General features: G+C 43.9%; 1 protein-coding gene and 1 long non-coding RNA gene across 2 annotated transcripts in view; one reads left to right on the plus strand and one right to left on the minus strand.

Annotated features, from left to right (window-relative positions):
- SLC1A3 (solute carrier family 1 member 3) overlaps nt 1-10,766 on the minus strand; it is a 36,104-nt gene extending 25,338 nt beyond the window's left edge. The window contains exons 1-2 of the mRNA XM_081212965.1: nt 10,540-10,766; nt 8,630-8,919 (exon numbers count right to left, since the gene is read on the minus strand). Coding sequence (XP_081069091.1) covers nt 8,630-8,810 — 181 coding nt within the window. The 5' untranslated portion in view covers nt 8,811-8,919; nt 10,540-10,766. The remainder of the gene's footprint in view (nt 1-8,629; nt 8,920-10,539) is intronic.
- A 4,687-nt stretch (nt 10,767-15,453) lies between these two features.
- LOC308597448 lies at nt 15,454-17,182 on the plus strand. Its single transcript, XR_014012996.1, has 2 exons — nt 15,454-15,669; nt 16,774-17,182. It is a non-coding gene; the product is annotated as an uncharacterized lncRNA (long non-coding RNA).
- The last annotated feature ends 1,808 nt before the right edge of the window (nt 17,183-18,990 follow it).

An 18,990-nucleotide genomic window follows, 5' to 3' on the forward strand; every position in this document is an offset into this window, starting at 1 on the left:
TAGCTTGGTTTTATTTCAGTTTTGTCCAATTCTTTTCACTCCCACACATCCAATTCAGTGGATAAGTTCAGATGTTGTGGCCAAACCAAGCTTTGTCTACCCGGACTGTTCTTCAGGCATTTGTGTAACCCCCTCCTTTCTTTCCTGCTTTCTTATGCGCCAGTTCCCTCTTTGGTTTGCAATAACTATAGTTTGACAAGCCATCCCAATTTTCTAAAATTATGGTTGTTTCAAACTACAGCTTGGTTTTGAGAATGGGATATCAATTTGAACTGACTTTCCAATTCCGATAATAACAATAGTTTGCTCAAAGCCCAGGAAATGATCTGGGAGTGCGCAATAGGCTACTGTTTTTCTGGAGCTAAAAAGGTGTAGACTTGGTTAGGAGATTGCTGGGAGTTCCAATAAGATAGCAGTATTTTAGAAACCCCATAGTTTGCCCTATTAGTCATCGTGGCAATTTATAGTTATCATGAAGCAGGAAATGAGGGAGGGAACCACAGCATGCAAACCCAAGACATGGCCCTGAAGACCACCCACGGTGTGGTTGTGAACCAGGCCACTATTAGCAAACTATTGCGTTCTTCTTATTCATTATGAAAAATAATCAAAATATACTGTACAAAGTCAAGAATCACACAAATAAGCATGAGCTTGCAATAAAACAACTCCCTCCTTATTAAGGCAATTGAAGAGCTTTCTGTGGAAACTAAAAATATAAGAATTGCTGGTGGTGCTAAATTATCATCTCACTCAGCAGCCAAGATGATGCCCCTGGAAACCTAACAGAGAAAAATGACTGTTCTCTCTTACTGTTTGTTCCAGCATTCAGTAATCATATGTATATTACAAAAAACAGGATAGTATACCTCTGGATAGTAGGTAATACAAAGATCGTTAATATCTTGCTAACTTTCCTAGCTAATAGCTATTGCAAGACTGTTCTCTGTCAAAACCCATTCTTGAACAATCTGTCTTATTTAGCAACACAGCACCATCTTGGGATCAGTTCTGTATGTTATTCCATGTGAAGAATAACTAGACAAGGAAAGAAAAATGTAACCATGCGCTACTAGGAACATCATCCAAAAAACCAAACCAAAATCTGAAAAAATAGCTGGCACAAAAGACAGTAACATCAAACGCTTGTGAGCAAAGGAAAGTCTTGAGCTGGTACTAAAAATATTGTAGTGTTGGTGCCAGGTGGGGAGAACATTTCATAAGCAGGGGCTCTTCCCTCTTTGCCTCCCTCTAAACCACCAAATAAACTCACTCCAGAATTTTCATAATGTCATAAACTTCAGTGATGTAGTTGCTGCCCCTAAACTAAGAAGCATCCCAAATGTTTCTTCATAAGGAAGCTACTCCAAGCTCTTGATGGGGAACTTGCATCCCTCCAAATATTGCTGGACTTGAACTCCGTCATGACTAATGACTTGGGGACCCGGCCATGCATAGTGGGGACTGATGAGGAGAAAGTTCAGGCATCTTCCTTGAGGGAAGAACACCAGCACCTCATTCAGGGCCCCAGAGAACACACCATACCTTGACTCAGAGGAAAAGCCCCTGCAGAACATCTGTCTTCCTAGTCTCACAGAAGCCATAGGTGACGACTCTTCAACCAGACAGCCTTCTCTTTCAGGGAGGTAAAGCCTAGCACACAACAGGTCTGGTCAGCCTACATAAGGTTCTGGTTGGCCCCACAAGGGACATCATCTCCAGTAGCTCTATTTGTAGGGCCCCTTGGAGCTGTCCAAGGTTCTGTATACTCTCTTCTTTACCTTAGCATTGCCAGCTTCCTCTGTGAGCCTCAAGTGCCCACCAAACTGGACCAATGCCCATGATTCCTGACCATTGACCAGGCTGAATGAGGCTGATGGGAGCTGGAGACCAACAAGTTCTGGGGAGCCTTAATGGATTGAGCCATCAAGCGGTAAAGGAAGAAGGCACAAGAGACAGAGCTCAAAGGATTACAATGTTATACTAAGTTAACTGAATGTACAACTTGATGTTTCTAGTTCAGCTGTAATAGTTTTCAACTTTTCACAAATGATGAAAGGAGTTACAGTGGTACCTCGGATTAAGTACTTAATTCGTTCCGGAGGTCCGTTCTTAACCTGAAACTGTTCTTAACCTGAAGCACCACTTTAGCTAATGGGGCCTCCCACTGCCGCTGCGCCCCCGGAGCACAATTTCTGTTCTCATCCTGAAGCAAAGTTCTTAACCTGAAGCACTATTTCTGCGTTAGCGGAGTCTGTAACCTGAAGCGTATGTAACCTGAAGCATATGTATCCTGAGGTACCACTGTACTTAAATTAAGCTTGCAATCAGACTGTGCTGATTGGTTAAACTGGAGCTAAGGCAAATAGTTCCAGAAAGGTAACCCATTCTAATGTTCTTTTGAGGCCTTAAGCCCTGAGTGAAACCAGGTGCTAAAATCTGAGCAAAACATGATGCCAAACTTAAGTCTCACACTGAAGTCAGAGCTATCTCACTACAGAGCAAGCAAAAATAAACTACCGTATGTTGGAGGTCAGCTGGTTGGAGATGAGGCAAGCAGTAAATCAAAACAAGAACTGCAAAAGGCAACATATCTCTTGGATAAGTTGAGACGGAACTGACCTAGCTACCTGGGAGGTATTTATAGGAATCATGGGGCATTAAAATTTAGAGAATCAATGTGGTGCAGAAGATAGTGTCACATAAGGCGATCCATGTCCAAATCTATGCTCAGCCATAAAGTTCATGTGGTCACCTTGAGCCCCTTACTGCCTCTTAGCCTCACTTCGCCTCCCAGCAGGTTAATGATTATAAAATGGAGGGAGTATTTCTTATTGATTGTAGGTGGAGTTTCTTACCACCTGGTCCAAAGAAAGAGAAAAATGGCAAAGTTTTGGCTAGAGCATAGATGAGAAACCTGTGACCCTCTAGATGTGATTGGATCCCATGCTGGCTGGGACTCCCTCGGAAGGTGGTGGAATCTCCTTCCTTTTTAAGCAGAGGTTGGGTGGCCATCTGTCATGGATGCTTTAGTTGAGATTCCTACATTTCAAGGGATTGGACTAGATGATCCTCAGGATCCCTTCCAATTCTATGATTCTATGATTCTGTTGTTCACTGCTAGACCAGACAGGATAGCAGAATCATTACAGGTGGCAGCTACTGCCTCATCACAGCAGAACTGCTATCCCTTAAAGCATCTGCAAAATGAAGTGCCTCTCGCTTTAGGTGCTTCAAGTTCTATGCTACCATTGCTGATTAGTGCTGGATCTGGCCACAGGAACATGAGACTTTTCCCCATACTGATCCTGCTAGTCACCATGAATTAGCAGTGGCTGTAATGAGGATTGCCTGGCTGAATATTTACATAGTTATCATCCTGCTGACACTCACAATTCAGATTGCTCATCACACACGGTATCTTTGCTTCCATTTTACTGTGCATTTATGAAACCCACCAAAATATTCCTTATATGAGAAAAATCTTTTCATCCTTGTGTTAACCATTAGGTCTCCTCCTCCTCCTTGGTTTTGCCTGATGGTGCAAAGTGCCCTGAACTCAAGCTCAGCTCTCTATTTAGAAATAGCGCTCCTCTGTGAAGTACAAATATCCATCCTTCCCCTCACCACTTCTTTCCAGTTTTCATCTCTTCACCCCCCAAAATCATGACCAGTAGGGAAGGTTCTCCTTTTCAGAAAGGAATTCTCAATGCTCTGCACCAGGGTTGCATAACCTGTGACCCTACAGAAGCTTTTGGACTCCAACTTCCATCATCCCTGACCACTGACCACACATCTGAGGCTGATAGGAGCTGAGTCTAACACCACCTGATGGGCTGCGGGTGCCCCATTCTTGCTCGATGCATTCCTGATTGAAATAGACAATATCCATGCAGAAAGAGAGAAAAAACCCAAACTTATAGGATTCCAGAAGATGACAATGTAAGATTGCATTGTAATTGGCCCGCTGGATCCATTTACAAAACATCCATGGTACAAAATTAGTTCTTTAGCAAGTGAAGCAAACTAAATTAGTCTGCAAATCAACATCTTAAGACTATCATATATTGCTGATTTGACTTCACTACACTATTTTATAGAATGGATTTCTGATCAGTGTCTACATTACTATGTTTTAGACCTATGCTTCAAGCTTTCTTATTCATGCAGGCTTTCCCTGCCATAGTTGCCCATGCTGTTGAAGATATTTTGCTCTTTTTCCGTTTTGTATTTTGCATATACCGTAATTCCAGGTTTTAAAATGCACATTGCTCATGTATTTTAAAACGTTAAGCGGTATAGAAATTCCAACAAACAAATAAATTCAACAAATAAGTCCTTGTATCAGCAACATTTTTTTCCTTGTCTTCTTTCTCCCTCTCTTTTTCTTAAAAAGGAGGAAGATTTCCGCAAAATTCAAAAGTTAAATCACAGTATAGTTAGGCACTGCTACTGTATGGATCCTGCCCCGCAAAGTTAAGTTACTTAAACTCAGTCCTTCAATGAACCATTTGCAAATGTGTTTCTTTGAGATTGTATGCCAAGACCTGCAATTCTACCAACATCATTCAGGTTTTTTTTGGGGGGGGCACTAGAAAGGCTCATTTCCAAATTGTAATAGACATTTCAGAATATGTTAGCACACTAGAAAGATTGCACATCAAAACTTCGAATGCTGCAATTCAAGGTTTCCATGCTGTCCAATATGACTGACAAGACAGGAAGCAGCTCATACGAAATCATTCCCAGTGGTTTCTCAAACATCTACAATGTCGCTTTCTGTTTTACTGCGACAAATGGAAACACCAAACAAAAATAGCTGTTGGTTCTGATGTTCAGCTTGCAGCTTGGTTCTGGGGAAAACAACAGCTCATCCCACACCCCACACAGAGCTTACAGAACCTCTTTTTTTTTGGGGGGGGGAAGTGTACAGCAGGTGAATCTAAGTTATCCTTAGAGGAACTGGGCATGAAAGGACTTTCTTTAAGTGAATCTACCTGTCCTTTTGATTCCTTTTTACAGTGCAGAAAGTTTTCCCCATTGAAACTATCACCCTTAATTCTGTAGCCACTCTTATTAATTGTTGGCATAGGTTTCCAGACAATTTTTGTGATTGCTTAGAGTTCCACAACAAAGTGTGTGTGTGTGTGTGTGTGTGTGTGTGTGTGTGTGTGTGTTAGATAATATCAATCCATTAGTCTATGAGTCTATACGGGGACCCATCTAAGGGCATATATATATGATGATGCTAGACTGATAATCCCTTAAAACCATAAAGTTCTAAGCCTATTCAATGCCCAAAGAGAGATTTCCTGAAAGGCGTGCGAGACAGTCTTTGCATTCTGAAGGAAATGCAATTCTTAAAATTGCTCACCAATATTTATTTTTAATGGAAGGTGTATCCACATAGAAACAGTTAGGATTCTGATGGTTACATTTCCAATACCTAAACAGTGACATCCTGTAGACTTTATTTGCAGCACAGCCTTACATAGGTCTAGTCAAGCCCCACTGAATTCAGTGAGGCACGCTCCCAGGCAACATAGGAAGAGACTGCAGGATCAGGCCAATGGCTCATCTGGTCTAACACCCTGTTCCCATAGTGGCAAACCAGATGCCAGTGGGAAACCAGGGAATGGGACCCAAACACAAGAACGCTCTCCACTCCTGTGGTTTCCAGCAACTGGGATTCAATGACATTACTGTCTCCAACCATGGAGGCAAAGAATAACCATCATGGCTGGCAGCCATCAATAGCTGCCACCTCCACAAATTTTCCTAACCCTTTTAAAGCTATCTAAGTTGGTAGCTACCACTGCCTCCTATGGGAATAAGTTTCATAGTTTAACTATGCACCACATGAAGAAGTACTTCATTTTATTTGTGCTGAATCTTCCAATGCTCAGCCTCATTGGATGTCCATGTTCTAGTGAAGGGGTGGCCAACTCCCAAGAAACTGTGATCTACTCACAGTTAAAACTGGCAGTGATCTACTCCCTTTGGGGGGTTCAGGTCAAAGGTGTTTAGCTTTTCTTAGGTGGGGAAGCCCTGTTTTTGTGGGGTTCAGGTCAAAGTTGTTTGAAGGGAGCCAGTGATCTACCAGTGATCTACCACAGATGTCCTGTGATCTACTGGTAGATCACAATCTACCTGTTGGGTGTGCCTGTTATAGTGTTATGAATGGGATAAAAACTCCCCCCCTCATTTTCTCCATGTTATGCATCCTTTTTATAAACTTCTTTCATGACACCTCTTACTTGCCTTTTCTTTAAACCAAATCAATACGTCACACACACTGCAGTCTAGGGGAGTCACTCTGTCCCCTTGACCATTTTGGTTGCCCATTTCTGAACCTTTTCCTACTCTACAATATCCTTTTTGCGGTGAGGTGACCAGAATTATACATAGTATTCCTAGTGCAGCCACACCATACATTTGTATAACAACATTATGATATTGGTAGTTTTATTTTCAATTCCTTTTTCTAATTATTCCTAGCATGGAACTCTTAAGTCATGTATGAACAAGTTTAAAGAACAAGTCCCAATACTCATCCTTGGGGGTACTAATTTTTCTACATCCCTTCGTTCAGAGAAATGTCAATTCATTCCCACTCCCTGCTTCCTGCTTAACCAATTCCTGATCCACAGGAGGACCTCTCCTCTTTCCCCTTAATTGCTAAGCTTACTCAGGGGTCCTTGTTGAAAACTTTTTTGAAGTCCAAGTACATTATATTAACTCTAATCGGTTTGTGAGACAGGTTCAGGGTCAGAGGATTTCAGCCTTACTTTTTCCTGAAGTACCACATCCTCCCCCGAAGGCATAAGCTTCCTCTTGGGAGTCCAATTTGTTTCTTAAGATGAATCGTGGCATAAATTAACTAGAAGTTTCCGCTTGCAAGCCCAACTGCATTGGTTCACACCCAATCGGGCCATTAAAATGTAATGACAAAAAGGGTGGAAAGCTTGGGTCACAATCTGCGCGCAGTGCAAACTTTGGGAAAGTGGTCCGGGATTCTGTGCATCTTCTCACTGAACCAGACACCCCTATTAGCATCCTTGTGAAATTCCCACAGGAATATATCCGTGATGTGCAATCTTAGGAAGCACGTTGGGTCAGCCTCTTTCGCTGTATTCGGCAGCCTTTCTGTCTTGCTTTTAATAATAGCCAACACCTGATACTCTCCAAAATAAAGAATGCGACTCTCCAGAGTGCAAATGATTTTTGTTTGCAGAAAGCAGAACCCCAGAAATCAAATATTTTCATACACACCACACTTTCGTGAATTCTTTTCTTCCTATAAAAATATTTTCTCACAAAAGGAACCCGACAGCGATGGCTCAGAAAGCTACTTTAGGCGTGCCTAAGGAGTTGGACGGGCCTGGTGGGATAAAAAATGGTTTTTCATTTGAATGGTGGATGAGTACGCTGTATCTTTTTAATGTTTCAAAAAGAGCTTTGCCATGAGGCAAATGGGGACTACCAGCCCAAAGTCTTCTTGCCACGTAGAACGAGCGACTACACTGTTCTGTAGATTCAGGCCACTATAAATTCTTATCTGAAGGTCATATATATATATATATATATATATATATATATATATATATATGGGTGGATTGTAAACACAGCAAGGAAAATTCCCAAGCCAACTTTTTTCTTTCATCTCACCGAAGATATTCAAAATATATAAAAAGTGCAAACATTGCCCTAATCGGCTTTGTAAACAAAACCCAATCAGGTTACCTTCCATAACCATTATGCAGGTATATATCTTAATAGCTACTGAATTGCATGAGTAACACACAGATTTCTAAAAAAAACCCAAAACCAAACAAACCATAAACTCCTGTGTGGCTGTAATTCTTTAACTGTGAGGGGGGAAAATAGCTTAATATTGAGGCTGTTATGTTCTCATTTTTGGATCTTGACTTTGTTCAAAATTAAGAGACACTGGAAACTTTGCTCTAAGAGCTACCAACTGGAATTTAAGCATGAACACCAGCAGAGGAAGACCAGCCTGACCCAAACAGGGTATAACAAATGCTTATAACTCAACACTTCGTTCTGGCCTCAAATAACTGATTTTCTCTCTTCTACCTTTCTTTCCCTTTACTCCTCTTCCCTTTTTAGTTTGTAAGTCTGATGGCTGGCCTCTTTCACTCTCTTTTTATTGAAGTGAGCTGCTTGGGGAGACAATAGCTGTCTGGAATGGTATGAGTAGCAGGATAAAAATATAGTAAATAAATACGTAAGATAAACACACCCTTGGGAAATTGCGCTGAGGCAGTAGCCAATTTTCTTTAATTGTTAAGAAGGATTAAGGGTTCATAAAAAGCGGCTTCTAATTAAGGGCTTTTTTTTTTTTAAGGAATCAGTAAAATAACTCAACCATTTTCCTCCTGATTTACACCCCTTGGAGCTCTACTGATTTAAAACACAGAGACGTGCAACTGCAGACCTGACCATCAACAGTGAAACTTTCACCAACTCCTGAACAATGCAGAGTGTTCGGATAGAAAACTTTCCAAGCCGGCAAGTTCTTCTCAACGGGGGAGAAAGTGGACAACAGCAACCGCTCTGTCCAAGTGATGTTTTTTCAAGATTTGTTGCCTCAGTCAAAATTACTCACCGACAATGACAGCAATGATGGTGAAGAGCACAAAAAAATTCCTCAGTAAGTAACTTTTGACATCATCCTTTGTGATGCTCTGCACTTTCTTCTTTGCCAGGAGAGTACGTTTCCGGACCCCTTGCTGAATGCGCTCCATCCTGTTGCCTGACCTTGTGTCTTCACCGTTACTTTTAGTCATCTATAGCTCACAACGCCTCTACTTTATAGATTTGCTGCTGTTAAAATCTCTGTGGTGGTGGTGGGGGTGTGTGAAAACTCCTTTTCCTTGATCAGTGACAACAGAAACCCTAAAAGAGAGAGAGAGAGAGATTGAGAAAGCCGAGTTTTCAATAACTGCCTTCAAAACCATGCAGTAGAAACCCAACTTTCAGCTCTTTTATGCAAACATATTTTTTTTAAAAAAAATAATAATAATCAAGGCATTGTAGTCAATATGGAATAATTTACACCACACCATTGGAGAATAGAGTCACTTGTATGAAGAGGGGCGCGGACACAATCCAGCCATTTTAGGGCGCAACGGTATGCGTGTTTATTCAGATATGAACTGCACTGTGTTCATTGGAGCTCAGCTAAGCAGCATATTAATGCATCCTCAAAGTTCCAGTGCTCAGATTAAAGAACAGGTTTAGCACCCCCACTAAAAGCAACAGGACTTAAATTTGGCTGCGTCGCGTCAGGATATCTTATGGTTGCTTTAAAAAATCTATTTCAGATCAAATTACTTATTATTGTTATATATTTTGGGGGGGAATCATATCACACTTTAGCCAAATTTCACAGCTTTTGTGCAAATCATTTTTAGTTCTCTGCTGACAGTATATGAGTAATTTGCATTATCTTGTACATGACCCCAAACAAAAGCATGCAATCCATTCATCTGCTGTATTTAAGAAGGTTGTTCTTAGACACTTTCCCTTCCAAAGGCACTACCTTCTCTTGAGGTATGCTGTAGTCTGCATATCAACTCAAAACAGGACAAATTAGAGTTTAAACCCCTATTAGAGGGACACTGCTTGCTTATTACACATTTACTCTCACAAGTACTAATATTTTGATGTGCAGCTCACACATCAAACACCCAATTCTAAAGGTGTGCATGATTGGTTTTTTTTAAAAAAAATCCTTGACTTAAATCCAACTTCACCTTCCACGTTTGATCGTAGTATTTAAGACAGCTGTTCGCGTCTCCCACTGCAAAAGTTATGAGGCTGACTCACAAAAGATTAGAAATGATGAGAAGCTGGGCACAGACAACAAGATTTTCCAAATGTATCAACTGCTTAACGTCTCTAGTAGCCCGTGGTTCCCAGCTACCGAAAACCATAGAAGTTTTAATAAAGTTTCTCACAAGTACCTGCTGAAACATTCATCCTCTCAGCTGTGTTGAAATATTAATTTCTGCATTATTTAGAACAAATTAAAGTTTCCCACTGTCTGCTGGTTATGGAAAGATATCGTTTTGGGGCAGGGGAATCCTATTTGTAAGGGGTATATTTTTTTTTGCTGCAACCCTATACCCCCTTTTTTTTGGAAACAGGTCCCACTGAACTTTGGGGAACTTACCACTCGAGGAGACACTTCAAAGGTCATTACACTGTTAAAGAAACAGTCGCTCTTCTCCCGCATCCCAAATCAGGAGCCCCCCCCACCTGTCCGTATCAATATCCTGGGTGCAAGGAGTACCTCAAAGGGAGACAGCATCCACTGAGGCAGGAAAGGGCCGGGGGGTGCCAAGGGGAGAGGAAGGCATATGCAACTGGAGAAGGGATAGCACAGCGAGACTCTGAACCTCGGGGTCGCGGGTTCGAGCCCCACGTCGCGCAAAAGATCCGCGCACTAAAGGGAGTCCGGACGATACGATCCCCTCGCAACTCTACAATTCGAGATCGAGAGCGCGCGCTCACCTTTCCAGACTCCGAGCGAAGCGGGCGGGAGGCAAGAGGCGAGATTCCCTCCGGATCGAGCGGAGACCATGCGGGGAGGGTCGGAAGCTGTCCGGGGAAGCGGGAGCGAGAAGGTGGGCCGGGGGGCGCAGGCTGGGACTCTGCCGGAGGCAACTTAGAAGCGCAGCAAGTTAAGGAAAGGGGAGGAGCCGCGCCGGGCAAATGTGTGTGCGCGCAGGCGGCGGCGGCGCCGAGGGGCGCTGGGAGGCGAGCCTGGCGAATACTGATGAGCCTCCGCGCTCCGCAGCCGGGGTGGCTTTCCTTTGTGCGCCCCCCGCCCCACTTTTAGGCCACTTTCACGCTTTGTCAGTTCAGCTTCCTTGGAAATGCAAACTCTGGACCCGGGAGAGAATGGCGAGCGCGCAAGCCTCTCCTCTTGCCTTCGTCGCCTTGCCAAACGAGATTTCTGGGTCTCCAGATAGCGTTATGCAGCATTATATACATGCATCTATCCTTTTAGGATAATAATAATAATAATAGTAATAGTAGTAGTAGTAGTAGTAGTAATAATAATAATAATAATAATAATAATAATAATGGTGGTGGTGCAAGTGTGCGCTCTCTTTTCAAGGCTTCCTGTAGGAGGTCAGGAAACGTGTTGGTATTTTTATTTGTGTGTGCGTGTGAAATCAGTGCTCTGTGAAAGCTGCCCCAGAGGGCGAGTACCCTGTCTGCGATTTCTCAGGAGTGAGCAGGACCAGGACAAGGGAAAAGTCAACAGAAGCACAGACGGCTCTTCTTCCTTTTGGTCTCCCTGCCCTCTCCCGTGACTCGTCGTTACGCTGCATTCAAGACAGGGCTTGTTCTGTCAGCGTTTTCTTTTAAAAGCCTCCCGAAGTAAATTCAAGCCCAGCCGAAATTTTCAGCGCTTTAGGAAGGCGTGAAAGGTAACGAGGGAAAGGACAGCTGCTTCGAAGTTTCTCTTTTGCTTTAATTTACTGCGCACCCAGGATGCAGACTTCCAAAGAATGAGCGCATTTTAAGATGCCGAGCGAGACGTTGCACACAGTTTAAGCGGAATGCTGGTGGCTCCTTCAGGCCACTCATAAGACATTTCCATATTTATTTTTACTCCCTGAGTCATGGATAAAAAATGCATACCTCTATAACTGCAAACTTCTTCCCTGAGGTCACCTCCATACATTTAAAGCACTCTTATATCGCTTAAGAAGTCATTGCTTCCCCCAAAGAATCTTGGGAACTGTGGTTTAAGAGTGCTGACCTCAGAGCGCTATATTTCCCAACATCCATCACAAACTACAGTTCCCAGGCTTCTCCAGGACTGCTAAAGTGATAGAAGAGTGCTTTGTGTAAGAACATGACTAGTTCTGATGGATCTGGTCAATAGCTCATCTGGATAAGTTTTCTGTTCTCACAGTGGCCAACCAGATATTTGTGGGAATCCAATAGGCACCAGCACTTGCCCTTTCTGCAGTTTCTGGCAACTGGTATTCAGAAACATACTGTCCCCAATCATGGAGGCAGAGTATAGCCATTGTGGCTAGGAGCCATGGAGAGATAGCCTTACCTGCCCTGAATTTCATTTATTAAATTTGCATGCCACCCTTTCACTCGTAGTTCTCAGTGTGGTTCACAAAATAAAGATCTATAACAATCATAGTGCTTGTTTCTGGAGTATCACAGTTTTAGCCAAAGGCTAACTAGCAAATAGGGACGCGGGTGGCACTGTGGGTTAAACCACAGAGCCTAGGACTTGCTGATCAGAAGGTCAGCAGTTTGAATCCCCGTGACGGGGTGAGCTCCCATTGCTTGGTCCCTGCTCCTGCCAACCTAGCAGTTCGAAAGCATGTCAAAGTGCAAGTAGATAAATAGGTACCGCTCCGGCGGGAAGGTAAACGGCGTTTCTGTGCGCTGCTCTGGTTCGCCAGAAGCGGCTTAGTCATGCTGGCCACATGACCCGGAAGCTGTACGCCGGCTCCCTTGCCAATAAAGTGAGATGAGCACCGCAACCCCAGAGTCAGCCCACGACTGGACCTAATGGTCAGGGGTCCCTTTACCTTTACCTAACTAGCAAATAGCAGTAGAATGAATCCTAAAATAGCAGTAGACATATAACCAGAGTTTTGTTGTTCGCAATAATGGAAGAATGTATATTGCAGATCAGGAAAGGTAGCACAAAAGTCAAGAGGATGGCAACATAGTTAATGGGCAGAGTCAAGGAAGGTAAAAGAGGGAAGAAGGTTTCTCTCAGTAAATGGAAATCTTTACATCTGTTTAAGCTATGTTGGGGGCCATTACTACCCCTTGTGAGAGCAAATGTCATAGTTTTACTATTTTATTTATTTATTTATTTCATAACGTTTATATACCACTTGACAGTAAAACAAAAGCAAAACCCCCCAAAGCAGTATGCACTGCGTTAAGAATTAATTTATTTTGTCTGCCCTGAATCTTCCATACTTCAGCTTCACTGCATGTCCCTGAGTCTTATAGGAGAACATTATGCATGAAGTAAAGAAAGTGGATACGGAGAAGTAATTGTGTACGCCTCTATCATGTCTAAACTCAAAAGCCTGAAATGTTGTAAGCTTTCCTTATAGGGAAGGTGATCATTTTGAGTGCCCTTTTCCAAACCTTTTCCAATTTGCCCAGTGGCCAAAAGACACTGACAAAACAACCCTAGATATGCCTACTTAGAAGTTCAGTAAGGTTCACTCCCAGGTAAGGGCACAGGATTGCAACCTGAGTGTCTGTCCAGAAAATAATCAAACTGAATCAGAACTGGGGTAGGTGTGGGGCCAGCTCTATTGTTAGGCAGAGTGAGGTAGCTCAGGCATCAGCAAAGTGTGTGTACCATGCAGATAGCTCTGCATGGCGAAGGCAAGCCTCATATGTGCTGCTATGTTAGTGTTGAAGTCAGATTAAATGGCTAGCCCAGTTGGCCTCTGTATATAGAATTTTGTGTATATAGAATGTCTCAGGCTCAGGCAGCAAAATGTATTGGGCTGGCCATGGGTGGGAAAGGAATGGAGTATCTGGCGAACCAAATCAAAACATCAAACACAGTAAAACATCAACATCAAACATTAAAAATCTCCCTATACACCGTCCCTGACAGCATCACTGACAGTATTGGCTGATAAGATCAATTTTTAAAAATCTGGCATTGGCATTATTTACTGATTTCTTTAACAATGTTTGTTGACAAAGTCATTTGCAAAGGTGCTGGTGCGTTACAGATAAGATGGTAAACTATGGAGGATTTAGGAAGCAATCAGAATCGACTGCAAAATCAGAAAGTGCCACATGAATTTACCAATAGATGGAATGATTTTAGACAAGGAAGCTAGCAAACAGTACTTTTCGCTAGCAGTCATAATTGAAATTGGAAGTGTGTAACCCATTGAAAGTCTGTGGGAACAGGGATGATGAACCAGTAACACTCTAGATGTCGCTGGACTCCAACTCCCTTCATCCCCAGCCAGCATGGGTAATGCTTAGGAATGATGGGAGTTGTAGTCCAACACCATCTGCAGGGCCCATCCCTGTGCTTTAGAGGCACCATTTGAACACACACACACACACACACACACACACACACACACACACAAAAAAAAAAACAAACCCCCAATAACCTCTAATTGTTTACCATGCCCAGATGATGTGGCCAACTGATCTCAAGTTTGGTGTGGAATATCTGCATGTTGACTATGACACAAGGTGGACAAATTTGAGACAAATCTGTTGAGAATTGCAGTTTATGCATGTAATGGTGTGAACTAATTAGAGTGGTGGAGGGGGACTCAGATTCTTCATGAATGCAATTTGTTTTTTTGAGCAGCGACAATGTTGTGTATGTAAAGGACACAAGTCATTTAAATACTCAGCCAAAAAGGGAAAAAGTTCATTATATGCAGCGCCTGATGTTAGCATGCATTTGCAAAAATACACATTTATGGTCACAGAATCGTTAATCACAGCAATCAAGACATATACAAATCATTTGCAGCAATAATTCTAATTTAAGAGTGCTCGTAGCTCAAAGTTGCTGTTGTAGTAATGACTGTTATAGCTACTCTTTAGCATTTGGACATTTCTTTGGCAGGAGGGGAGATATTGTCTATTGTGGTGAAAGAAGCGAGCTCTGAGAAAATATGCAGATTTGGTAGCAAGGGAAAATGCAGCTTCAGGTTTTGAAAACAGGATGCCAGAAAGTCTTACATGCTGTGTATGCAAACTGCATGTATACACATAGCCTGGTCACAATGGCTGAGGTCATTAGAAGCCACTCCATTATGTGGATTTCTATAAAATACCACATTGCTTTAGATTATCCTTGGCAAGTATGCATCCAGAATCAGTGGCGTAGCGTGGGGGGTGCCAGGGGTGCCGACCGCACCGGGCGCAACATCTGGGGGGGCGCGAGTCCAGAGGGAAGGGACAAGTTCCTTCCTCCGCCGGGCTCCCCGCCGCCACCGCCAGCCTTGCGCCCTAGCGCGCGCGCCCCCCGCCGTCGCTGTGGCTGCGCTCCGCTCACTGCTCGCAGGAGGAGCAGCTGCTGCAGCAGCGCCGACGCCGCCACCGACGCCTGGCCGGGCACGGGCAGCCTCTTCACCCTGCCGCCGCCGCCATCCCCTCGGCCCAGCCACAGGCGGCGGCTGCTTCTGCCTCCATCCTCCTCCGGGCAAGCAGCGTTGTTTGCGCGGCAGCGCCAGCGGCAACTCGCAGGTTAGGGGTTGGGGGGGCGCAAATTACTTGCCTTGCCCCGGGTTAGGGGGCGCAAATTACTTGCGTTGCCCCGGGTGCTGACAACTCACGCTACGCCGCTGTCCAGAATATGTGGTAGGCAGACTTTTAGAAAATATTCTTGTTATGATAAGGGAGGAAAATAATTCTTTCATGGACCTGGTAGACTAGTCTGTAGGACAGCAAGATCTTGGATGACATCATCATCATCATCATTTACTTATTTACTTACTTACGTACTTACTTACTTACATACTTGTACCTCACTCATCTGACTCAGTTGCCCCAGCCACTCTGGGTGGCTTCCAACACAATATAAGCACAAGAAAACATCAGACATTAAAAGCTTCCTGAAACATGACAGCCTTCGGATATCTATGGAAGGTCGTATAATTGTTTATCTCTTTGACATCTGACGGGAGGGCATTCCGCAGGGCAGGTGCCGCTACCAAGAACGTCCTCTGCCTGGTTCCTTGTAACTTCACTTCTCACAACTTGAGGGAACAGCCAGGAAACCTTCAGAACTGGTGTCTGGGCTGAGTGATGGGGGTGGAGATGCTCCTTCAGGTATATCAGCCATTTAGGGCTTTAAAGGTAAGCACCAACACTTTGAATTGTGCTCAGAAACATACTGGGAGCCAGTGTAGGTCTTTTAGGACCAGTGTTATATGGTCCTAGCCCCTGCTCCCAGTCTGGCAGCTGCATTCTGGATTAATTGTAGTTTCCGAGTCACCTTCAAAGGTAGCCCCATGTAGCACATTGCATTTGTCCAAATGGGAGATAACCAGAACATGTACCACTCTGGTGAGACAGGTAGGTAGGGTCTCAGCTGGCGTACCAGATGGAGCTGGTAGGCAGCTGCCCTGGAAACAGAATTGACCTGCACTTGGTTCCCCATCTGTGGAAGCCTCTTCCCAGGGAAACTGGCTAAAAATACACCATCGGAGATGCTTCAGTCAAATGCATGCCTTCTTCCACCACAGCAATGGTGAAATTAAGTATGTAAACTCTGAGGAAGAAGCAGAACATGCCCACATTTTATACTGGAAATGGGGGAAAAGTTCTTAGTCGTGCTAAAAGGAAGCGGTGCCAAATCTTCTTGACATGGCGACATCCCGTTCTTAGGAGTGAAATGCAAAATAGCCCTTAGTCTGCTTAATGTACTAAAATTGAAAAGAGCCTATGAGAGATGAGACAGGCACCTTAGAAAACAGAATTTAAAAGGCAAAGCAATGCAGGGGAAACAAGAGACAAGCTCATTAAAAGTGTTCTATGAAAGCTTGGCTCCAGGAAACCCCCGTCTCCATCCAGTCCTGTCTGCCACCCAGTGTTAGCTGAAAACTTGTGATGTGTTGGCAAGTGATCTTTGAGTGAATCCCATTGAGCAGTATTCCGGACTCACTCCATTCCATACGCTGGGAAATCCCACCCCCCTGCCCATTGAAAGCAGCCATTCATATGACTCAGGTTTCTCTTTCCTTTCTTTAGAACCAGAATTCAACATCATTAACAAGGAGATAGGCCTACATATGGAGGAAGAAGCAGTTGCCTGGGGGAGACAAGCATTTCCTCTGCATCAGACTGGTTCTTGAATGAGTCAGCAAGCAGAGGATGAACTAGGGTTCCACACCCCCAGCAAGTTCTCATCGATGGGAAATGTCCAGCTTTCATGCAAGGTCTCGATTCCTTTGTTCCATGCGACCCCCATGCCTGGGATTGCGTGGGTGGCAACAGCCAGGCCCAAGCATCAGTTAGATGTGTGGAGGAACCCTTCTGTGGGATTGCTTCTAGAGTTCAGGAGGTTCTGTATGAGAAAGTTTCCCAACCATTGTTTTGCAGAGGAAGCTCTGCTGCACCGCAAGTGAGTATGAAATGATTGCATTGAGATGCAAATGAACTTTGCTTTGAATTTATTTTTTTTAAACTTTGGACACCCACAGAAATGATGTGTGATGGCCTGGGACTTGGGCTTGGATTCGGAACTGGAGGAGTCTCAGCCTCAGGCGGCATCTGAACCGAATCTGGGGCCTGATTCTGAAGAGCCCCAGTCTGCACAGGTTCCCCTGCAACAAGCACCAGCTGGGCCGAGTCAGGGACCAGAGCACGCCAGGCACTCCTGTCTTCCACTGCCTCCCACAGTTTGGTCAGACTCATGTTGGTAGCTTCGAGAACACTGTCCAACCATCTCATCCTCTGTCGTCCCCTTCTCCTTTGGCCCTCAATCTTCCCCAACATCAGGGACTTTTCCAGGGAGTCTTCTCTTCTCATGAGGTGGCCAAGGTATTCGGCAAGCCTACCCATATATGTAGAATGTTGATGTGTGTTTTAATCCGTCTTTTTAAGTCTGTCTGCCCTTGATTTTAATTTTTTTTTGTAAGTTTTACGGTAAATATTTGTGTTTAACTCTGTTTACCAATGCTTACATGGTTTTATTCTATTTGTGAAATGCTTTGAGGCTTTCTTTTTCTCTAACAATCAGGTGGAATTTAAACTTCACGAAATAAACAAATGACTAAATAGTTGGGCCACCTTTTGCTGGTGCATTTCACAGCGCTTGATTTGCCTGGTCAGATCTATCATTTTTCAGAAGGATGTTGTAAACTCTTGAAACAGTAGCAATGCCATGAAGTGTGCAGGACATCCACAGTGGGGAGGGCCCTAGGTCAGGGTCAGTACATTGGCTTCACCTGCAGAAATTCTCATCCTCAGTCCCTAGCATCTTTATGGAGGGCCGGGAGTGTTCCCTGCCTGAAACCCTTAAGGACCACTGCCAGTCAGTGGAAACACTACTGAACCAAATAGACTAAGGCAGTGCCCTGTCTTCCTCTCCTAAAAGGTCTTTGAGTTCCCTTTTCTGAACTTTCTTTTACATTTCTGAACTGTTTTCTAAGCCCTCCACGTCATTTTAGAACTCTTCCATTCGGTCAAGTGCTCAAGATAAGCACCCCAGAGGCCGCAAGGGCATTCACTGCCCACAGTGGGATATTGCTCCATTAAAACAACTCTCCCACAGCCCTGCAGTTCTCAGAACTCGTCGCTCCATTCGGGCACCTTTAACACAGCACAATGAAAGGGTTTTCTTTCTTTTCCTTTCCCTCCGAAATGCCCATGAACTACTTCCTGCTGAGAGCCCCACGCTCAGGATGCACAGCGGTGTTCAAAAACAGCACGGGAAATTCCATTATTATTATTATTTTTTAAAAGCAGAATAACTCGCTTCTCGTTCGGCAGCAGAGCAGCTGTGTAAATAGAAAAAGTGTTTGCAGGGCACTACATAGTTATTCGGGGGGCTTTCTTTTGAAGGCACACTGGGGGTCTTGCATGTGAAATCATCCAGACAGGTTCAATAATATACACATTTAGCATGTTGGAGTGTGTGTGTGCATGTTGGAGTGTGTGTGTGCATAAACCGAGCATAAATGTAATTTTATTGGACTAGAGCAGATGTCACGATTATTTCACAGAACTATCCCTGTGTTTTAGTAGCAGGAAGGCAGACCAGTGCTACATGTAGCTCAGTATTGTCTGCATTGATAGCAGCTCTCAAGGGTTTCAGGCAGGAAATAGTCCCAGCCCTACCTAGTGGACCTACTTGGGACCTTTTTGCATGGAAAGCAAATGCACTGCAGCCCTCCCATGCAGTCTCTCCTATTCTTGCAGTTGCACTTGTAACCAAAGGGAGGTTCCAGCAGCAAGAAAAGAAAA

The sequence above is a fragment of the Podarcis bocagei genome, assembly GCF_964188305.1.
Source record: "Podarcis bocagei genome assembly, chromosome: 11".
Taxonomy (NCBI): Eukaryota; Metazoa; Chordata; class Lepidosauria; order Squamata; family Lacertidae; genus Podarcis; species Podarcis bocagei.